This window comes from Oncorhynchus mykiss, chromosome 13, assembly GCF_057628025.1.
Source record: "Oncorhynchus mykiss isolate SJ-2025 chromosome 13, ASM5762802v1, whole genome shotgun sequence".
Lineage (NCBI taxonomy): Eukaryota > Metazoa > Chordata > Actinopteri > Salmoniformes > Salmonidae > Oncorhynchus > Oncorhynchus mykiss.
This window is the reverse complement of record NC_143034.1, coordinates 79,805,719-79,823,002: the sequence shown is the minus strand read 5'-3', so window position 1 is coordinate 79,823,002 and position 17,284 is coordinate 79,805,719. Positions and strand designations below refer to the sequence as shown.

Genomic DNA, 17,284 nt, shown 5'->3' with positions numbered 1-17,284 from the left:
TAAACTATAATTTATTATTATTTATTTACCAACGAGTTTACGACAAAAAACAAATTTTTTGACTATTTTAATACACTATGAGAGAATTGTTGAGAATACTTAAGACTTCTTCAAATGGGGAGACTGGAAACATAAATTGTTTTCATTTTTAATAGTGAAACACATATGTCTTAAAATACCCTCAAATTAAAGGTGACATTAAAACTGTCACCTCAAATGAAACATTTGATCTCAAATCCAAAATGTTGGAGTATAGAGACACATTTAAAATGTTAGCTTCACTGTCTAAATAGATATGGTGTGGACTGTATACTCAATACAATCTAAATATGATACCTCACTGTCTAAATAGATATGGTGTGGACTGTATACTCAATACAATCTAAATCTGATTCCTCACTGTCTGTCTTCTGACTGATTCTGCTTTTTAAACTGGTCTGGTCAGTCTACTATAATATTTGTACTATACATGTTTCTTTCTGCAGGCAATACTTTGATCATTTGTCATTTTTATGATGATACACTATTTTATGAATAGATATGGCAGGTTTCAGGACACTGATATATCTGAATATGTTGAAAAATATACTGCCACTCTTTTCACCACCAAAGAATAGCAGTTTGATTTTAAAATGATTTGACTCTTTGCAGGCTGTCAGGCTGTCTAGTCACAGAGGAAGGCTGTGCTTCTCTGGTCTCAGCTCTGAAGTCAAACCCCTCACACCTGAGAGAGCTGGACCTGAGCTGCAATCACCCAGGAGACTCAGGAGTCAGACTGCTCTCTGCAAGACTGGAGGATCCACACTGCAAACTGGAGACTCTGAGGTCAGTATTATCAGATATGAAAACCCTTTATGTATGTAGTTCACCCATTTGAAAAGTCGTAATTATTTGGTTATATTCAATTATAGTGTATTAAAGTAGTCATAAGTTTAGTATTTGTTCCCATATTCCATGCCTGCAGTGATTACATCAAGCTGGTGATTCTACTAACTTGTTGAATTAATTTGCAGTTTGTCTTGGTTGTGTTTTGGATGTTTTCCTAATAGAAACTGAATGGTGAATACTGTCCTGTCATTTTGGAGTCACTTCACTTGTATTGTCAGTAAGAATAGAAGATGTTTCTGAACACTTCTACATTCATGTGGATGCTACTATGATGATGAATAATCAGGAATGAATCGAGAATAATGATGAATGAGAAAGTTACAGAGGCACAAAGATCAGACCCCCGTAGTTATTGGTAATGGTGAGAGGTTAACATGTTTTGTTGTAGTCTCTGTTACTGGTAATGGTGAGAGGTTAGCATGTTTTGTTGTAGTCTCTGTTATTGGTAATGGTGAGATGTTAACATGTTTGTTGTAGCCTCTGTTATTGGTAATGGTGAGAGGTTAGCATGTTTTGTTGTGGCCTCTATTATTGGTAATGGGGAGAGGTTAGCATGTTTTGTTGTAGCCTCTGTTTTTTGTAATGGTTGAGAGGTTAGCATGTTTTGTTGTAGCCTCTGTTATTGGTAATGGTGAGAGGTTAGCATGTTTTGTTGTAGCCTCTGTTATTGGTAATGGTGAGAGGTTAGCATGTTTTGTTGTATCCTCTGTTATTGGTAATGGTGAGAGGTTAGCATGTTTTGTTTTGGCTTCTGGAACTTTCTCACTCATTATTATTCATGATTCATTCATGCTTTTTCTTAATCATGGCATCATCAGAATTTCATATTTAATAGTGAAACACATACAGTTGAATTCGGAAGTGTATATATACTTAGGTTGGAGTCATTAAAACTAGTTTTTGAACCTCGACAAATTTCTTGTTAATAAACTATGGTTTTGGCAAGTCGGTTAGGACATCTACTTTGTGCATGACAAAAGTAATTTTTCAAACACTTTTTTACAGACAGATGATTTAATTTATAATTCACTGTATCACAATTCCAGTGGGTCAGAGGTTTACATACAGTAAGTTGACTGTGCCTTTAAACAGCTTGGAAAATTCCAGAAAATCATGTCATGGCTTTAGAAGCTTCTGATAGGCTAATTGACATAATTTGGATGTATTTCAAGGCCTACCTTCAAACTCAGTGCCTCTTTGCCTGACATCATGGGAAATTGAAAAGAAATCAGCCTAGACCTCGGAAAAAAATATTGTAGACCTCCACAAGTCTGGTTCATCCTTGCGAGCAATTTCCAAATGAATGAAGGTACCACGTTCATCTGTTCAAACAATAGTACGCAAGTATAAACACCATGGGACCACGCAGCCGTCATACCGCTCAGGAAGGAGACATGTTCTGTCTCCTAGAGATTATCTTACTTTGTGGCAAATAAATCCCAGAACAACAGCAAAGGACCTTGTGAAGATGCTTGAGGAAAAACGTACACAAGTATCTATATCCACAGTAAAACGAGTCCTATATCGACATAACCTGAAAGGTTGTTCATCAAGCAATAAGCCACTGCTCCCAAACCGCCATAAAAAAAGCCAAACTACGGTTTGCAACTGCACATGGGGACAAAGATCTTACTTTTTGGAGAAATGTCCTCTGGTCAGATGAAAGAAAAAAATAATTGTTTGGCCATAATGACCATCGTTATGTTTGGAGGAAAAAGGGGGAGGCTTGCAAGCCGAAGAACACCATCCCAACCGTGAAACCCGGAGTTGGCAGCATCATGTTGTGGGGGTGCTTTGCTGCAGGAGGGACTGGTGCACTTCACAAAATAAATGGCATCATGAGGAGGAAAATTATGTGGATATATTGAAGCAACATCTCAAGACATAAGTCAGGAAGTTAAAGATTGGTCGCAAATGGTTCTTCCAATTGGACAATGACCCCAAGCATACTTCCAAAGTTGTGGCAAAACGGATTAAGGACAACAAAGTCAATGTATTGGAGTGGCCATCACAAAGCCCTGACCTTAATCCTACAGAAAATTTGAGGGCAGAACTGAAAAAGCGTGTGTGAGCAAGGAGACCTACAAACCTGACTCAGTTACACCAGCTCTGTCAGGAGGAATGGGCAAAAATTCACCCAACTTATTGTGGGAAGCTTGTGGAAGGTTACTTGAAACATTTAACCCAAGTTAAACAATTTAAAGGCAATGCTACCAAATACTAATTGAGTGTATGTAAACTTCTGAATGTGATGAAAGAAATAAAAGCTGAAAAAAAACAATTCTCTCTACTATTTTTCTGACATTTCACATTTTCAAAGTAAAGTGGTGATCCTAACTGACCTAAGACAGGGAATTTTAACAAGGATTAAATGTCAGGAATTGTAAAAAATGTAGTTTAAATGTATTTGGCTAAGGTGTATGTAAACGTATTAAAAAATGAAATAAAATGTGACATAATAAACTATCACCTCACGTGAAAAATGTGATTTGAAATCCAAAATGTTGGAGAATAGAGACACATTTAAAATGTTAGCTTCACTGTCTAAATAGATATGGTGTGGACTGTATACTTATTACAATCTAAATCTGATACCTCACTGTCTAAATAGATATGGTGTGGACTGTATACTCAATACAATCTAAATCTGATACCTCACTGTCTAAATAGATATGGTGTGGACTGTATACTCAATACAATCTAAATCTGATACCTCACTGTCTAAATAGATATGGTGTGGACTGTATACTCAATACAATCTAAATCTGATACCTCACTGTCTAAATAGATATGGTGTGGACGTATACTCAATACAATCTAAATCTGATACCTCACTGTCTAAATAGATATGGTGTGGACTGTATACTCAATACGTTCTAAATCTGACACCTCAATGTCTGTCTTTTGACTGATACTGCTTTTTAAACTGGTCTGGTCAGTCTACTATAATATTTGTACTATACATGTTTCTATCTGCAGGCAATACTTTGTTCATGTGTCATTTTTAATGATGATACACTATTTTATGAATAGATATGGAAGGTTTCAGGACACTGATGTATCTGAATATGTTGAAAACAATTCTGCCAGTATTTTCACCTAGATATGATTTGACTCTTTGCAGGCTGTCAGGCTGTGGAGTCACAGAGAAAGGCTGTGCTTCTCTGGTCTCAGCTCTGAGGTCAAACCCCTCACACCTGAGAGAGCTGGATCTGAGTAACAATTACCTGAAGGATTCAGGAGTGAAGCTGCTCTCTGCTGTACTGGGGAATCCCCACTGTAAACTGGAGACTCTGAGGTCAGTATTCCTGTAGTTGGTCAACAAGTGATAACTGTTCACCAGATCCACATGTGTTTACCAGACACACATAGTCCACACCATATGTGTTTGGACAGTGAAGCTTACAGTTTTAAATGTGGTGCTCCAGCATTTTAGATTTGAGATAGAATGTTGCATATTAGGTGACAGTACAGAATGTCACCTTTTATTTGAGGGTATTTTCGTACAGAGCTGTGTTACTGTTAAGAAAGGAAAGCACTTTCTGTATGTAGGTCTCCCATTTGAAAAAGTTGTAAATATTCGGACAAATTCACTTATAGTGTATTAACGTAGTCATAAGTTTAGTATTTGGTCCCATATTCCAAGCCTGCAGTGATTACATCAAGATTGTGATTCTACTAACTTGTTAAATGCATTTATAGTTTGTCTTGGTTGTGTTTTAGATGTTTTCCTAATAGAAACTGAATGGTGAATAATGTCCTGTCATTTTGGAGTCACTTCACTTGTATTGTCAGTAAGAATAGAAGATGTTTCTGAACACTTCTACATTCATGTGGATGCTACTATGATGATGAATAATGATGGATGAATCGAGGATAATGATGAATGAGAAAGTTACAGAGGCACAAAGATCAGACCCCCGTAGTTATTGGTAATGGTGAGAGGTTAGCATGTTTTGTTGTAGCCTCTGTAACTTTCTCACTCATTATTATTCATGATTCTTTCATGATTTTTCTTAATCATGGCATCATCAGGATTAATGTATTATTATTATTGTGTGGACTGTTGTAGCCTCTGTTATAGGTAATGATGAGAGGTTTTCATGTTTTGTTGTATCCTCTGTTATTGGTAATGGTGAGAGGTTTTCATGTTTTGTTGTAGCCTCTGTTATTGGTAATGGTGAGAGGTTAGCATGTTTTGTTGTAGCCTCTGTTATTGGTAATGGTGAGAGGTTAGCATGTTTTGTTGTAGCCTCTGTAACTTTCTCACTCATTATTATTGATGATTCATTCATGATCTTTCTCAGTCAAGGCGTCACAGTCTTGATGTCTCATTGTGTTCGAGGAATATGGGACCAGATATACTTTTGGCATATTTAGTACACTTTAAGTGTCAGAATACTTATGACTTCTTCAAATGGGGGGACTAGATACATAAAATGCTTTAATTTTTCTAAACGTTGAAACAGATATGTATTAAAATATCCTCAAATTAAAGGTGACATTATAAACTGTCACCTCATATGAAACATTTGATCTGAAATCCAAAATGTTGGAGTATAGAGACACATTTAAAATGCTAGCTTCACTGTCAAAATAGATATGGTGTGGACTGTATACTCAATACAATCTAAATCTGATTCCTCACTGTCTAAATAGATATGATGTGGACTGTATACTTATTACAATCTAAATCTGATACCTCACTGTCTAAATAGATATGGTGTGGACTGTATACTCAATACAATCTAAATCTGATACCTCACTGTCTAAATAGATATGGTGTGGTCTGTATACTCAATACAATCTAAATCTGATACCTCACTGTCTAAGTAGATATGGTGTGGACTGTTTACTCAATACAATCTAAATCTGATACCTCACTGTCTAAATAGATATGGTGTGGACTGTATACTCAATACAATCTACATCTGATACTTCACTGTCTAAATAGATATGGTGTGGACTGTATACTCAATACAATCTAAATCTGATACCTCACTGTCTAAATAGATATGGTGTGGACTGTATACTCAATACAATCTAAATCTGATACCTCACTGTCTAAATAGATATGGTGTGGTCTGTATACTCAATACAATCTAAATCTGATACCTCACTGTCTAAGTAGATATGGTGTGGACTGTATACTCAATACAATCTAAATCTGATACCTCACTCTCTCTGTCTGACTGATACTGCTTTTAAACTGGTCTGGTCAGTCTACAATAATATTTCATTTATGAATAGATATGTAAGGTTTCAGACACTGATATATCTGAATATGTTGAAAAAAATATCCTGCCACTATTTTCACCATCAAACAATATCAGTGTGATTTTAATATGATTTGACTCTTTGCAGGCTGTCAGGCTGTCTAGTCACAGAGGAAGGCTGTGCTTCTCTGGTCTCAGCTCTGAGGTCAAACCCCTCACATTATTTATGAACGGGTAACAGTGTAAGCAGGGAAAGCTAAGCGTAACATTTTAATACAACCTCTCTGTAATTGTATTTCTTCTGTGTTGGCAGATTCACTGGCTGTAAACTCACAGACACATCCTGTGAAGTGTTGGCCTCAGTTCTCAGTTCAAACCCCTCACACCTGAGAGAGCTGGACCTGAGTAACAATGACCTGAAGGATTCAGGAGTGAAGCTGCTCTCTGCTGTACTGGGGAATCCCCACTGTAAACTGGAGACTCTGAGGTCAGTATTCCTGTAGTTGGTCAACAAGTGATAACTGTTCACCAGATTTTAGCATGTTTTGTTGTAGCCTCTGTTATTGGTAATGGTGAGAGGTTAGCATGTTTTGTTGTAGCCTCTGTTATTGGTAATGGTGAGAGGTTAGCATGTTTTGTTGTAGCCTCTGTTATTGGTAATGGTGAGAGGTTAGCATGTTTTTTTGTCGCCTCCAAGAATATGCTACCAAATACTCAACTTTTGACTCATTTGACTACTTTAATACACTATAAGTGAATTGGTCAGAATACTTATGACTTCTTCAAATAAGGGGACTAGATACATAAAGTGCTTTTCTAAATGGTAAAACAGATATGTATAAAATATCCTCAAATAAAAGGTGACATTATATACTATAAAATTTGATCTCAATTCCAAAATGTTGGAGTATAGAGCCACATTTAAAAAGTTAGCTTCACTGTCAAAATAGATATGGTGTGGACTGTATACTCAATACAATCTAAATCTGATACCTCACTGTCTAAATAGATATGGTGTGGACTGTATACTCAATACAATCTAAATCTGATACCTCACTGTCTAAATAGATATGGTGTGGACTGTATACTCAATACAATCTAAATCTGATTCCTCACTGTCTAAATAGATATGGTGTGGACTGTATACTCAATACAATCTAAATCTGATACCTCACTGTCTGTCTTTTGACTGATACTGCTTTTAAACTGGTCTGGTCAGTCTACTATAATATTTGTACTATACATCTGCAGGCAATACTTTGATCATTTGTCATTTTTTATGATGATACACTATTTTATGAATAGATATGGCAGGTTTCAGGACACTGATTTATCTGAATATGTTGAAAAAATATACTGCCACTATTTTCACCACCAAAGAATATCAGTGTGATTTTAATATGATTTGACTCTTCGCAGGCTGTCAGGCTGTCTAGTCACAGAAGAAGGCTGTGCTTCTCTGGTCTCAGCTCTGGAGTCAAACCCCTCACACCTGAGAGAGCTGGACCTGAGTAACAATGACCTGAAGGATTCAGGAGTGAAGCTGCTCTCTGCTGGACTGGGGAATCCCCACTGTAAACTGGAGACTCTGAGGTCAGTATTCCTGTAGTTGGTCAACAAGTGATAACTGTTCACCAGATCCACATGTGTTTACCAGACACATAGTCCACACCATATGTGTTTGGACAGTGAAGCTTACAGTTTAAAATGTGGTGCTCTTCTCCAGCATTTAGGATTTGAGATACAATGTTTCATCTTAAATGACTACATGGTAATGGTGAGAGGTTAGCATGTTTTATTTTCTCTGTTATTGGTGATGGTGAGAGGTTAGCATGTTTTATTTTCTCTGTTATTGGTGATGGTGAGAGGTTAGCATGTTTTGTTGTAGCCTCTGTTACTGGTAATGGTGAGAGGTTAGCATGTTTTGTTGTAGCCTCTGTTATTGGTAATGGTGAGAGGTTAGCATGTTTTGTTGTGTCTGTTATTGGTAATGGTGAGAGGTTAGCATGTTTTATTTTCTCTGTTATTGGTGATGGTGAGAGGTTAGCATGTTTTGTTGTAGTCTCTGTTATTGGTAATGGTGAGAGGTTAGCATGTTTTGTTGTAGTCTCTGTTATTGGTAATGGTGAGAGGTTAGCATGTTTTATTTTCTCTGGTATTGGTGATGGTGAGAGGTTAGCATGTTTTGTTGTAGCCTCTGTTATTGGTAATGGTGAGAGGTTAGCATGTTTTGTTGTGTCTGTTATTGGTAATGGTGAGAGGTTAGCATGTTTTGTTGTATCCTCTGTTATTGGTAATGGTGAGAGGTTAGCATGTTTTGTTGTAGCCTCTGTTATTGGTAATGGTGAGAGGTTAGCATGTTTTGTTGTAGCCTCTGTTATTGGTAATGGTGAGAGGTTAGCATGTGTTGTTGTAGCCTCTGATATTGGTAATGGTGAGAGGTTAGCATGTTTTGTTGTATCCTCTGTTATTGGTAATGGTGAGAGGTTAGCATGTTTTGTTGTAGCCTCTGTTATTGGTAATGGTGAGAGGTTAGCATGTTTTGTTGTAGCCTCTGTTATTGGTAATGGTGAGAGGTTAGCATGTTTTGTTGTAGCCTCTGTAACTTTCTCACTCATTATTATTCATGATTCATTCATGATCTTTCTCAGTCAAGGCATCATCAGGATTAATTTATTATTGTTTAGGGCTTGATGTCTCATGGTGTTCGAGGAATATGGGACCAGATATACTTTTGACTAATTTAGTACACTTTAAGTGTCAGAATACTTATGACTTCTTCAAATGAGGGACTAGATACATAAAATGCTTTAATTTTTCTAAACATTGAAACAGATATGTATTAAAATATCCTCAAATAAAAGGTGACATTATAAACTGTCACCTCATATGAAACATTTGATCTGAAATCCAAGATGCTGGAGTATAGAGACACATTTAAAATGTCAGTTTCACTGTCTAAATAGATATGGTGTGGACTGTATACTCAATACAATCTAAATCTGATACCTCGATGTCTAAATAGATATGGTGTGGACTGTATACTCAATACAATCTAAATCTGATACCTCACTGTCTAAATAGATATGGTGTGGACTGTATACTCAATACAATCTAAATCTGATACCTCACTGTCTAAATAGATATGGTGTGGACTGTATACTCAATACAATCTAAATCTGATTCCTCACTGTCTAAATAGATATGGTGTGGACTGTATACTCAATACAATCTAAATCTGATACCTCACTGTCTAAATAGATATGGTGTGGACTGTATACTCAATACAATCTAAATCTGATACTTCACTGTCTAAATAGATATGGTGTGGACTGTATACTCAATACAATCTAAATCTGATACCTCACTGTCTAAATAGATATGGTGTGGACTGTATACTCAATACAATCTAAATCTGATACCTCACTGTCTAAATAGATATGGTGTGGACTGTATACTCAATACAATCTAAATCTGATACCTCACTGTCTAAATAGATATGGTGTGGACTGTATACTCAATACAATCTAAATCTGATACCTCACTGTCTAAATAGATATGGTGTGGACTGTATACTCAATACAATCTAAATCTGATACCTCACTGTCTAAATAGATATGGTGTGGACTGTATACTCAATACAATCTAAATCTGATACCTCACTGTCTAAATAGATATGGTGTGGACTGTATACTCAATACAATCTAAATCTGATACCTCACTGTCTAAATAGATATGGTGTGGACTGTATACTCAATACAATCTAAATCTGATACCTCACTGTCTAAATAGATATGGTGTGGACTGTATACTCAATACAATCTAAATCTGATACCTCACTGTCTAAATAGATATGGTGTGGACTGTATACTCAATACAATCTAAATCTGATACTTCACTGTCTAAATAGATATGGTGTGGACTGTATACTCAATACAATCTAAATCTGATACCTCACTGTCTGTCTTCTGACTGATTCTGCTTTTTAAACTGGTCTGGTCAGTCTACTATAATATTTGTACTATACATGTTTCTATCTTTGATCATTTGTTATTTCTAAATATGATACATTCATTTATAAATAGATATGGCAGGTTTCAGGACACTGATATATCTGAATATTTATTTATTTATTTATTTATTTTTTTTTGAATTTTACCCCTTTTTCTCCCCAATTTCGTGGTATCCAATTGTTGTAGTAGCTACTATCTTGTCTCATCGCTACAACTCCCGTACTGGCTTGGGCGAGACGAAGGTTGAAAGTCATGCGTCCTCCGATACACAACCCAACCAAGCCGCACTGCTTCTTAACACAGCACCAATGGAAGCCAGCCGCACCAATGCGCCGGAGGAAACACCGTGCACCTGGCCACCTTGGTTAGCGCACACTGCGCCCAGCCCGCCACAGGAGTCGCTGGTGCGCAATGAGACAAGGACACCCCTACCGACCAAGCCCTCCCTAACCCGGGCGACGCTAAGCCAATTGTGCGTCGCCCCACGGACCTCCCGGTCGCGGCCGGTTACGACAGAGCCTGGGCGCGAACCCAGGGACTCTGATGGCACAGCTGGCGCTGCAGTACAGCGCCCTTAACCACTGCGCCACCCGGGAGGCCTCATGTGAATATTTTTTATATCTGAATATTTAAAAAATATATACTGCCACGATTTTCACCACCAAAGAATGTTTCTATCACAAACGAACCCACAATACTAAACAACTAAACATAGAATAACAACCCACAACCCACAATACTAAACATAGAATAACAACAAACAATACTAAACAACTAAACATAGAATAACAACCCACAACCCACAATACTAAACATAGAATAACAACAAACAATACTAAACAACTAAACATAGAATAACAACCCACAACCCACAATACTAAACATAGAATAACAACCCACAACCCACAATACTAAACATAGAATAACAACAAACAATACTAAACAACTAAACATAGAATAACAACCCACAACCCACAATACTAAACATAGAATAACAACCCACAATACTAAACATAGAATAACAACAAACAATACTAAACAACTAAACATAGAATAACAACCCACAACCCACAATACTAAACATAGAATAACAACCCACAAATAAACCAAGAAATATGGTTCCCAATCAGGGACAACGATAAACATCTGCCTCTGATTGAGAACCAATCCAGGCAACCATAGACATATAAACACCTAGACTAGACAAACCCCATAGATGTATATAAACTAAACAAGCCCTCATCACACCCTGATGTATATAAACTAAACAAGCCCTCATCACACCCTGATGTATAAATACTAAACAAGCCCTCGTCACACCCTGATGTATATAAACTAAACAAGCCCTCATCACACCCTGATGTATATAAACTAAACAAGCCCTCATCACACCCTGATGTATATAAACTAACAAGCCCTCGTCACACCCTGATGTATATAAACTAACAAGCCCTCGTCACACCTTGATGTATATAAACTAAACAAGCCCTCGTCACACCCCAATGTATATAAACTAAACAAGCCCTCGTCACACCTTGATGTATATAAACTAACAAGCCCTCGTCACACCTTGATGTATATAAACTAAACAAGCCCTCATCACACCCTGATGTATATAAACTAACAAGCCCTCATCACACCCTGATGTATATAAACTAAACAAGCCCTCATCACACCCTGATGTATATAAACTAACAAGCCCTCGTCACACCCTGATGTATATAAACTAAACAAGCCCTCATCACACCCTGATGTATATAAACTAAACAAGCCCTCGTCACACCCTGATGTATATAAACTAAACAAGCCCTCGTCACACCCTGATGTATATAAACTAACAAGCCCTCGTCACACCCCAATGTATATAAACTAAACAAGCCCTCGTCACACCCTGATGTATATAAACTAAACAAGCCCTCGTCACACCCTGATGTATATAAACTAACAAGCCCTCGTCACACCCTGATGTATATAAACTAAACAAGCCCTCGTCACACCCCAATGTATATAAACTAAACAAGCCTTCGTCACACCCTGATGTATATAAACTAAACAAGCCCTCATCACACCCTGATGTATATAAACTAAACAAGCCCTCGTCACACCTTGATGTATATAAACTAACAAGCCCTCATCACACCCTGATGTATATAAACTAAACAAGCCCTCGTCACACCCCAATGTATATAAACTAAACAAGCCCTCGTCACACCCTGATGTATATAAACTAAACAAGCCCTCGTCACACCCCAATGTATATAAACTAAACAAGCTCTCGTCACACCCTGATTTATTAAAACTAAACAAGCCCTCATCACACCCTGATGTATATAAACTAAACAAGCCCTCGTCACACCCTGATGTATATAAACTAAACAAGCTCTCGTCACACCCTGATTTATTAAAACTAAACAAGCCCTCATCACACCCTGATGTATATAAACTAAACAAGCCCTCGTCACACCCTGATGTATATAAACTAAACAAGCCCTCGTCACACCTTGATGTATATAAACTAAACAAGCCCTCATCACACCCTGATGTATATAAACTAAACAAGCCCTCGTCACACCCCAATGTATATAAACTAAACAAGCCCTCGTCACACCCCAATGTATATAAACTAAACAAGCCCTCATCACACCCTGATGTATAAATACTAAACAAGCCCTCGTCACACCCTGATGTATATAAACTAACAAGCCCTCGTCACACCCTGATGTATATAAACTAAACAAGCCCTCGTCACACCTTGATGTATATAAACTAACAAGCTCTCGTCACACCCTGATGTATATAAACTAAACAAGCCCTCGTCACACCTTGATGTATATAAACTAACAAGCTCTCGTCACACCCTGATGTATATAAACTAACAAGCCCTCATCACACCCTGATGTATATAAACTAAACAAGCCCTCGTCACACCCTGATGTATAAATACTAAACAAGCCCTCGTCACACCCTGATGTATATAAACTAACAAGCCCTCATCACACCCTGATGTATATAAACTAACAAGCCCTCATCACACCCTGATGTATATAAACTAAACAAGCCCTCATCACACCCTGATGTATATAAACTAAACAAGCCCTCGTCACACCCTGATGTATATAAACTAAACAAGCCCTCATCACACCCTGATGTATATAAACTAAACAAGCCCTCGTCACACCCTGATGTATATAAACTAAACAAGCCCTCATCACACCCTGATGTATAAATACTAAACAAGCCCTCATCACACCCTGATGTATATAAACTAAACAAGCCCTCATCACACCCTGATGTATATAAACTAAACAAGCCCTCGTCACACCCTGATGTATATAAACTAAACAAGCCCTCGTCACACCCTGATGTATAAATACTAAACAAGCCCTCATCACACCCTGATGTATATAAACTAAACAAGCCCTCATCACACCCTGATGTATATAAACTAAACAAGCCCTCGTCACACCCTGATGTATATAAACTAAACAAGCCCTCGTCACACCCTGATGTATAAATACTAAACAAGCCCTCATCACACCCTGATGTATATAAACTAAACAAGCCCTCATCACACCCTGATGTATATAAACTAAACAAGCCCTCGTCACACCCTGATGTATATAAACTAAACAAGCCCTCGTCACACCCTGATGTATATAAACTAAACAAGCCCTCGTCACACCCTGATGTATATAAACTAAACAAGCCCTCATCACACCCTGATGTATATAAACTAAACAAGCCCTCATCACACCCCATAGATGTATATAAACTAAACAAGCCCTCATCACACCTTGATGTATATAAACTAAACAAGCCCTCGTCACACCTTGATGTATATAAACTAACAAGCTCTCGTCACACCCTGATGTATATAAACTAAACAAGCCCTCATCACACCCCATAGATGTATATAAACTAACAAGCCCTCATCACACCCTGATGTATATAAACTAACAAGCCCTCGTCACACCCTGATGTATATAAACTAAACAAGCCCTCATCACACCCCATAGATGTATATAAACTAACAAGCCCTCATCACACCCTGATGTATATAAACTAACAAGCCCTCGTCACACCCTGATGTATATAAACTAACAAGCCCTCGTCACACCCTGATGTATATAAACTAACAAGCCCTCATCACACCCTGATGTATATAAACTAACAAGCCCTCATCACACCCTGATGTATATAAACTAACAAGCCCTCATCACACCCTGATGTATATAAACTAACAAGCCCTCGTCACACCCTGATGTATATAAACTAACAAGCCCTCATCACACCCTGATGTATATAAACTAACAAGCCCTCATCACACCCTGATGTATATAAACTAACAAGCCCTCGTCACACCCTGATGTATATAAACTAAACAAGCCCTCGTCACACCCTGATGTATATAAACTAACAAGCCCTCATCACACCCTGATGTATATAAACTAAACAAGCCCTCGTCACACCCTGATGTATATAAACTAACAAGCCCTCGTCACACCCTGATGTATATAAACTAAACAAGCCCTCATCACACCCTGATGTATATAAACTAAACAAGCCCTCGTCACACCCTGATGTATATAAACTAAACAAGCCCTCGTCACACCCTGATGTATATAAACTAACAAGCCCTCGTCACACCCTGATGTATATAAACTAAACAAGCCCTCGTTACACCCTGATGTATATAAACTAACAAGCCCTCATCACACCCTGATGTATATAAACTAAACAAGCCCTCATCACACCCTGATGTATATAAACTAAACAAGCCCTCGTCACACCTTGATGTATATAAACTAACAAGCCCTCGTCACACCCTGATGTATATAAACTAAACAAGCCCTCGTTACACCCTGACCTAACTAAAATAATTAAGAAAACAAAGTTAACTAAGGTCAGGACATCTACAGTCAATACTTTGATCATTTGTCATTTTTTTATGATGATACACTATTTTATGAATAGATATGGCAGGTTTCAGGACACTGATTTATCTGAATATGTTGAAAAAATATACTGCCACTATTTTCACCACCAAAGAATATCAGTGTGGTTTTAAATTGATTTGACTCTTTGCAGGCTGTCAGGCTGTCTAGTCACAGAGGAAGGCTGTGCTTCTCTGGTCTCAGCTCTGAAGTCAAACCCCTCACACCTGAGAGAGCTGGACCTGAGCTGCAATCACCCAGGAGACTCAGGAGTCAGACTGCTCTCTGCTGGACTGGAGGATCCGCACTGCAGACTGGAGAAACTCAAGTATGTAGAGGGTTTATGTCAATGGTCATATCAGACATGTTTGACTTATCAGGCTAGTTAAAAACATTCTTACCACGACTTGGACAAAGTTGTGTGTGTGAGTTCAGTGTGTGTGTGTGTGTGTGAGTTCAGTGTGTGGATCCAATGTATGTGCAGTGTGTGTGTCCAGTGTAAATCTCTCAATGACACACACACACAGGACACACACTGGACAAACACAGGACACACACAAACACTCACACACACACAAACACTCACACACACACTGGACAAACACACACTGGACACACACAGACAAATTGGAAACACACACACACAGGACACACACACACACACACACAGGACACTCACACACACACACTGTACAAACACACACAGGACACACACACGCTGGACTCACACACACACACACACACACACACACTGGACACACACTGGACAAACACAGGACACAGGACACACACAAACACTCACACACACACACAAACACTCACACACACACACACACACTGGACACACACTGACACACACACACTGACACACACACACTGACACACACACACACTGACACACACACACTGACACACACACACACACACACACACACACTGGACACACACACAGAAACACAATGGACAAACACACACACTGGACACACACACACTGACACACACATACACACACACACACACTGGACACACACACTGGACACACACATACACACACACAGACAAACTGGACACACACACAGGACACACACACACACACACTGGACTCTCTCAAACACACACACACACACACACACACACACAGACAAACATTCGCTTGATAAATGCTATATACGTGTGTGTGTGTGTGTGTGAGTTCAGGTGTATCCCTCAATGACTGTCTGTTCTTCTGCTTACTGCTACAGTGTGGAACATGGTGGAGAGAACAGAATGAAACCTGGGCTTAGAAAACGTGAGTGTTGACTGCTGTGAAGAATATGACTAAGAATAAGTCTTAATTCAAGTTAAGTCAAAGTCAAAGACCACCATCATTACTGACTTGGTCATATTAAATATCAGCTGTAGTTCTACAGAAGCAGAAATCAGGGACACCAAAGTTTAGTTGCTTTGACAATGTGTGTGTGTGTGTGTGATTAATGGGAATAAGTGTGTTTTTATATTACCATACAGTATAACATATGATCATTCAACAAGTCTCAAGTTACCTTAACTTCTCCTTTTGATACCTAGAAACATCTACATTAAATGAATTAGTGAAAAGTGAGTTAACATTCTAATGTGAATGATGATGATTTCTAATATTGTGTCTGGTTTCATCCATCAGATGTCTGTGATCTCACACTGGACCCAAACACAGTAAACAGAAACCTCTCTCTGTCTGAGGGGAACAGAAAGGTGACATGTAGGAGAGAGAAGCAGCCGTATCCTGATCACCCAGAGAGATTTGAGGACTGTGGACAGGTGCTGTGTAGAGAGGGTCTGACTGGGCGCTGTTACTGGGAGGTAGAGTGGAGTGGGAGAGGGGCTGTTATAGGAGTGACATATAAAGGAATCAACAGGAGAGGAGGGGTTAAGGACTGTTGGCTTGGATGGAATGACAAGTCCTGGAGTCTGATCTGCTCTGACGACAGTTACTCTGCCAGGCACAATAATAATCCCACTACTATAGACATCCCTCCCTCCAGATCCCACAGAGTAGGAGTGTATCTGGACTGGCCAGCCGGCACTCTGTCCTTCTATAGAGCCTCCTCTGACACACTGACCCACCTGATCACATTCACCTCCACATTCACTGAGCCCCTCTATCCAGGGTTTGGGGTTTGGGGTGATGGCGACTCAGTGTCCCTCTGTCAGTGATACACACACACACACTGGACACACACACACACACTGGACA

The 17,284-nt window shown here is 38.7% G+C and overlaps 1 protein-coding gene across 1 annotated transcript in view; it reads left to right on the top strand.

Moving 5' to 3' along the window:
• Nucleotides 1-17,284, top strand: part of LOC110511505 (uncharacterized) — a 28,990-nt gene extending 11,706 nt beyond the window's left edge. Inside the window, 5 exon segments of the mRNA XM_090194378.1 lie at nt 4,122-4,186; nt 6,418-6,591; nt 7,524-7,697; nt 15,206-15,390; nt 16,712-17,284. Coding sequence (XP_090050504.1) covers nt 4,122-4,186; nt 6,418-6,591; nt 7,524-7,697; nt 15,206-15,390; nt 16,712-17,244 — 1,131 coding nt within the window. The 3' untranslated portion in view covers nt 17,245-17,284.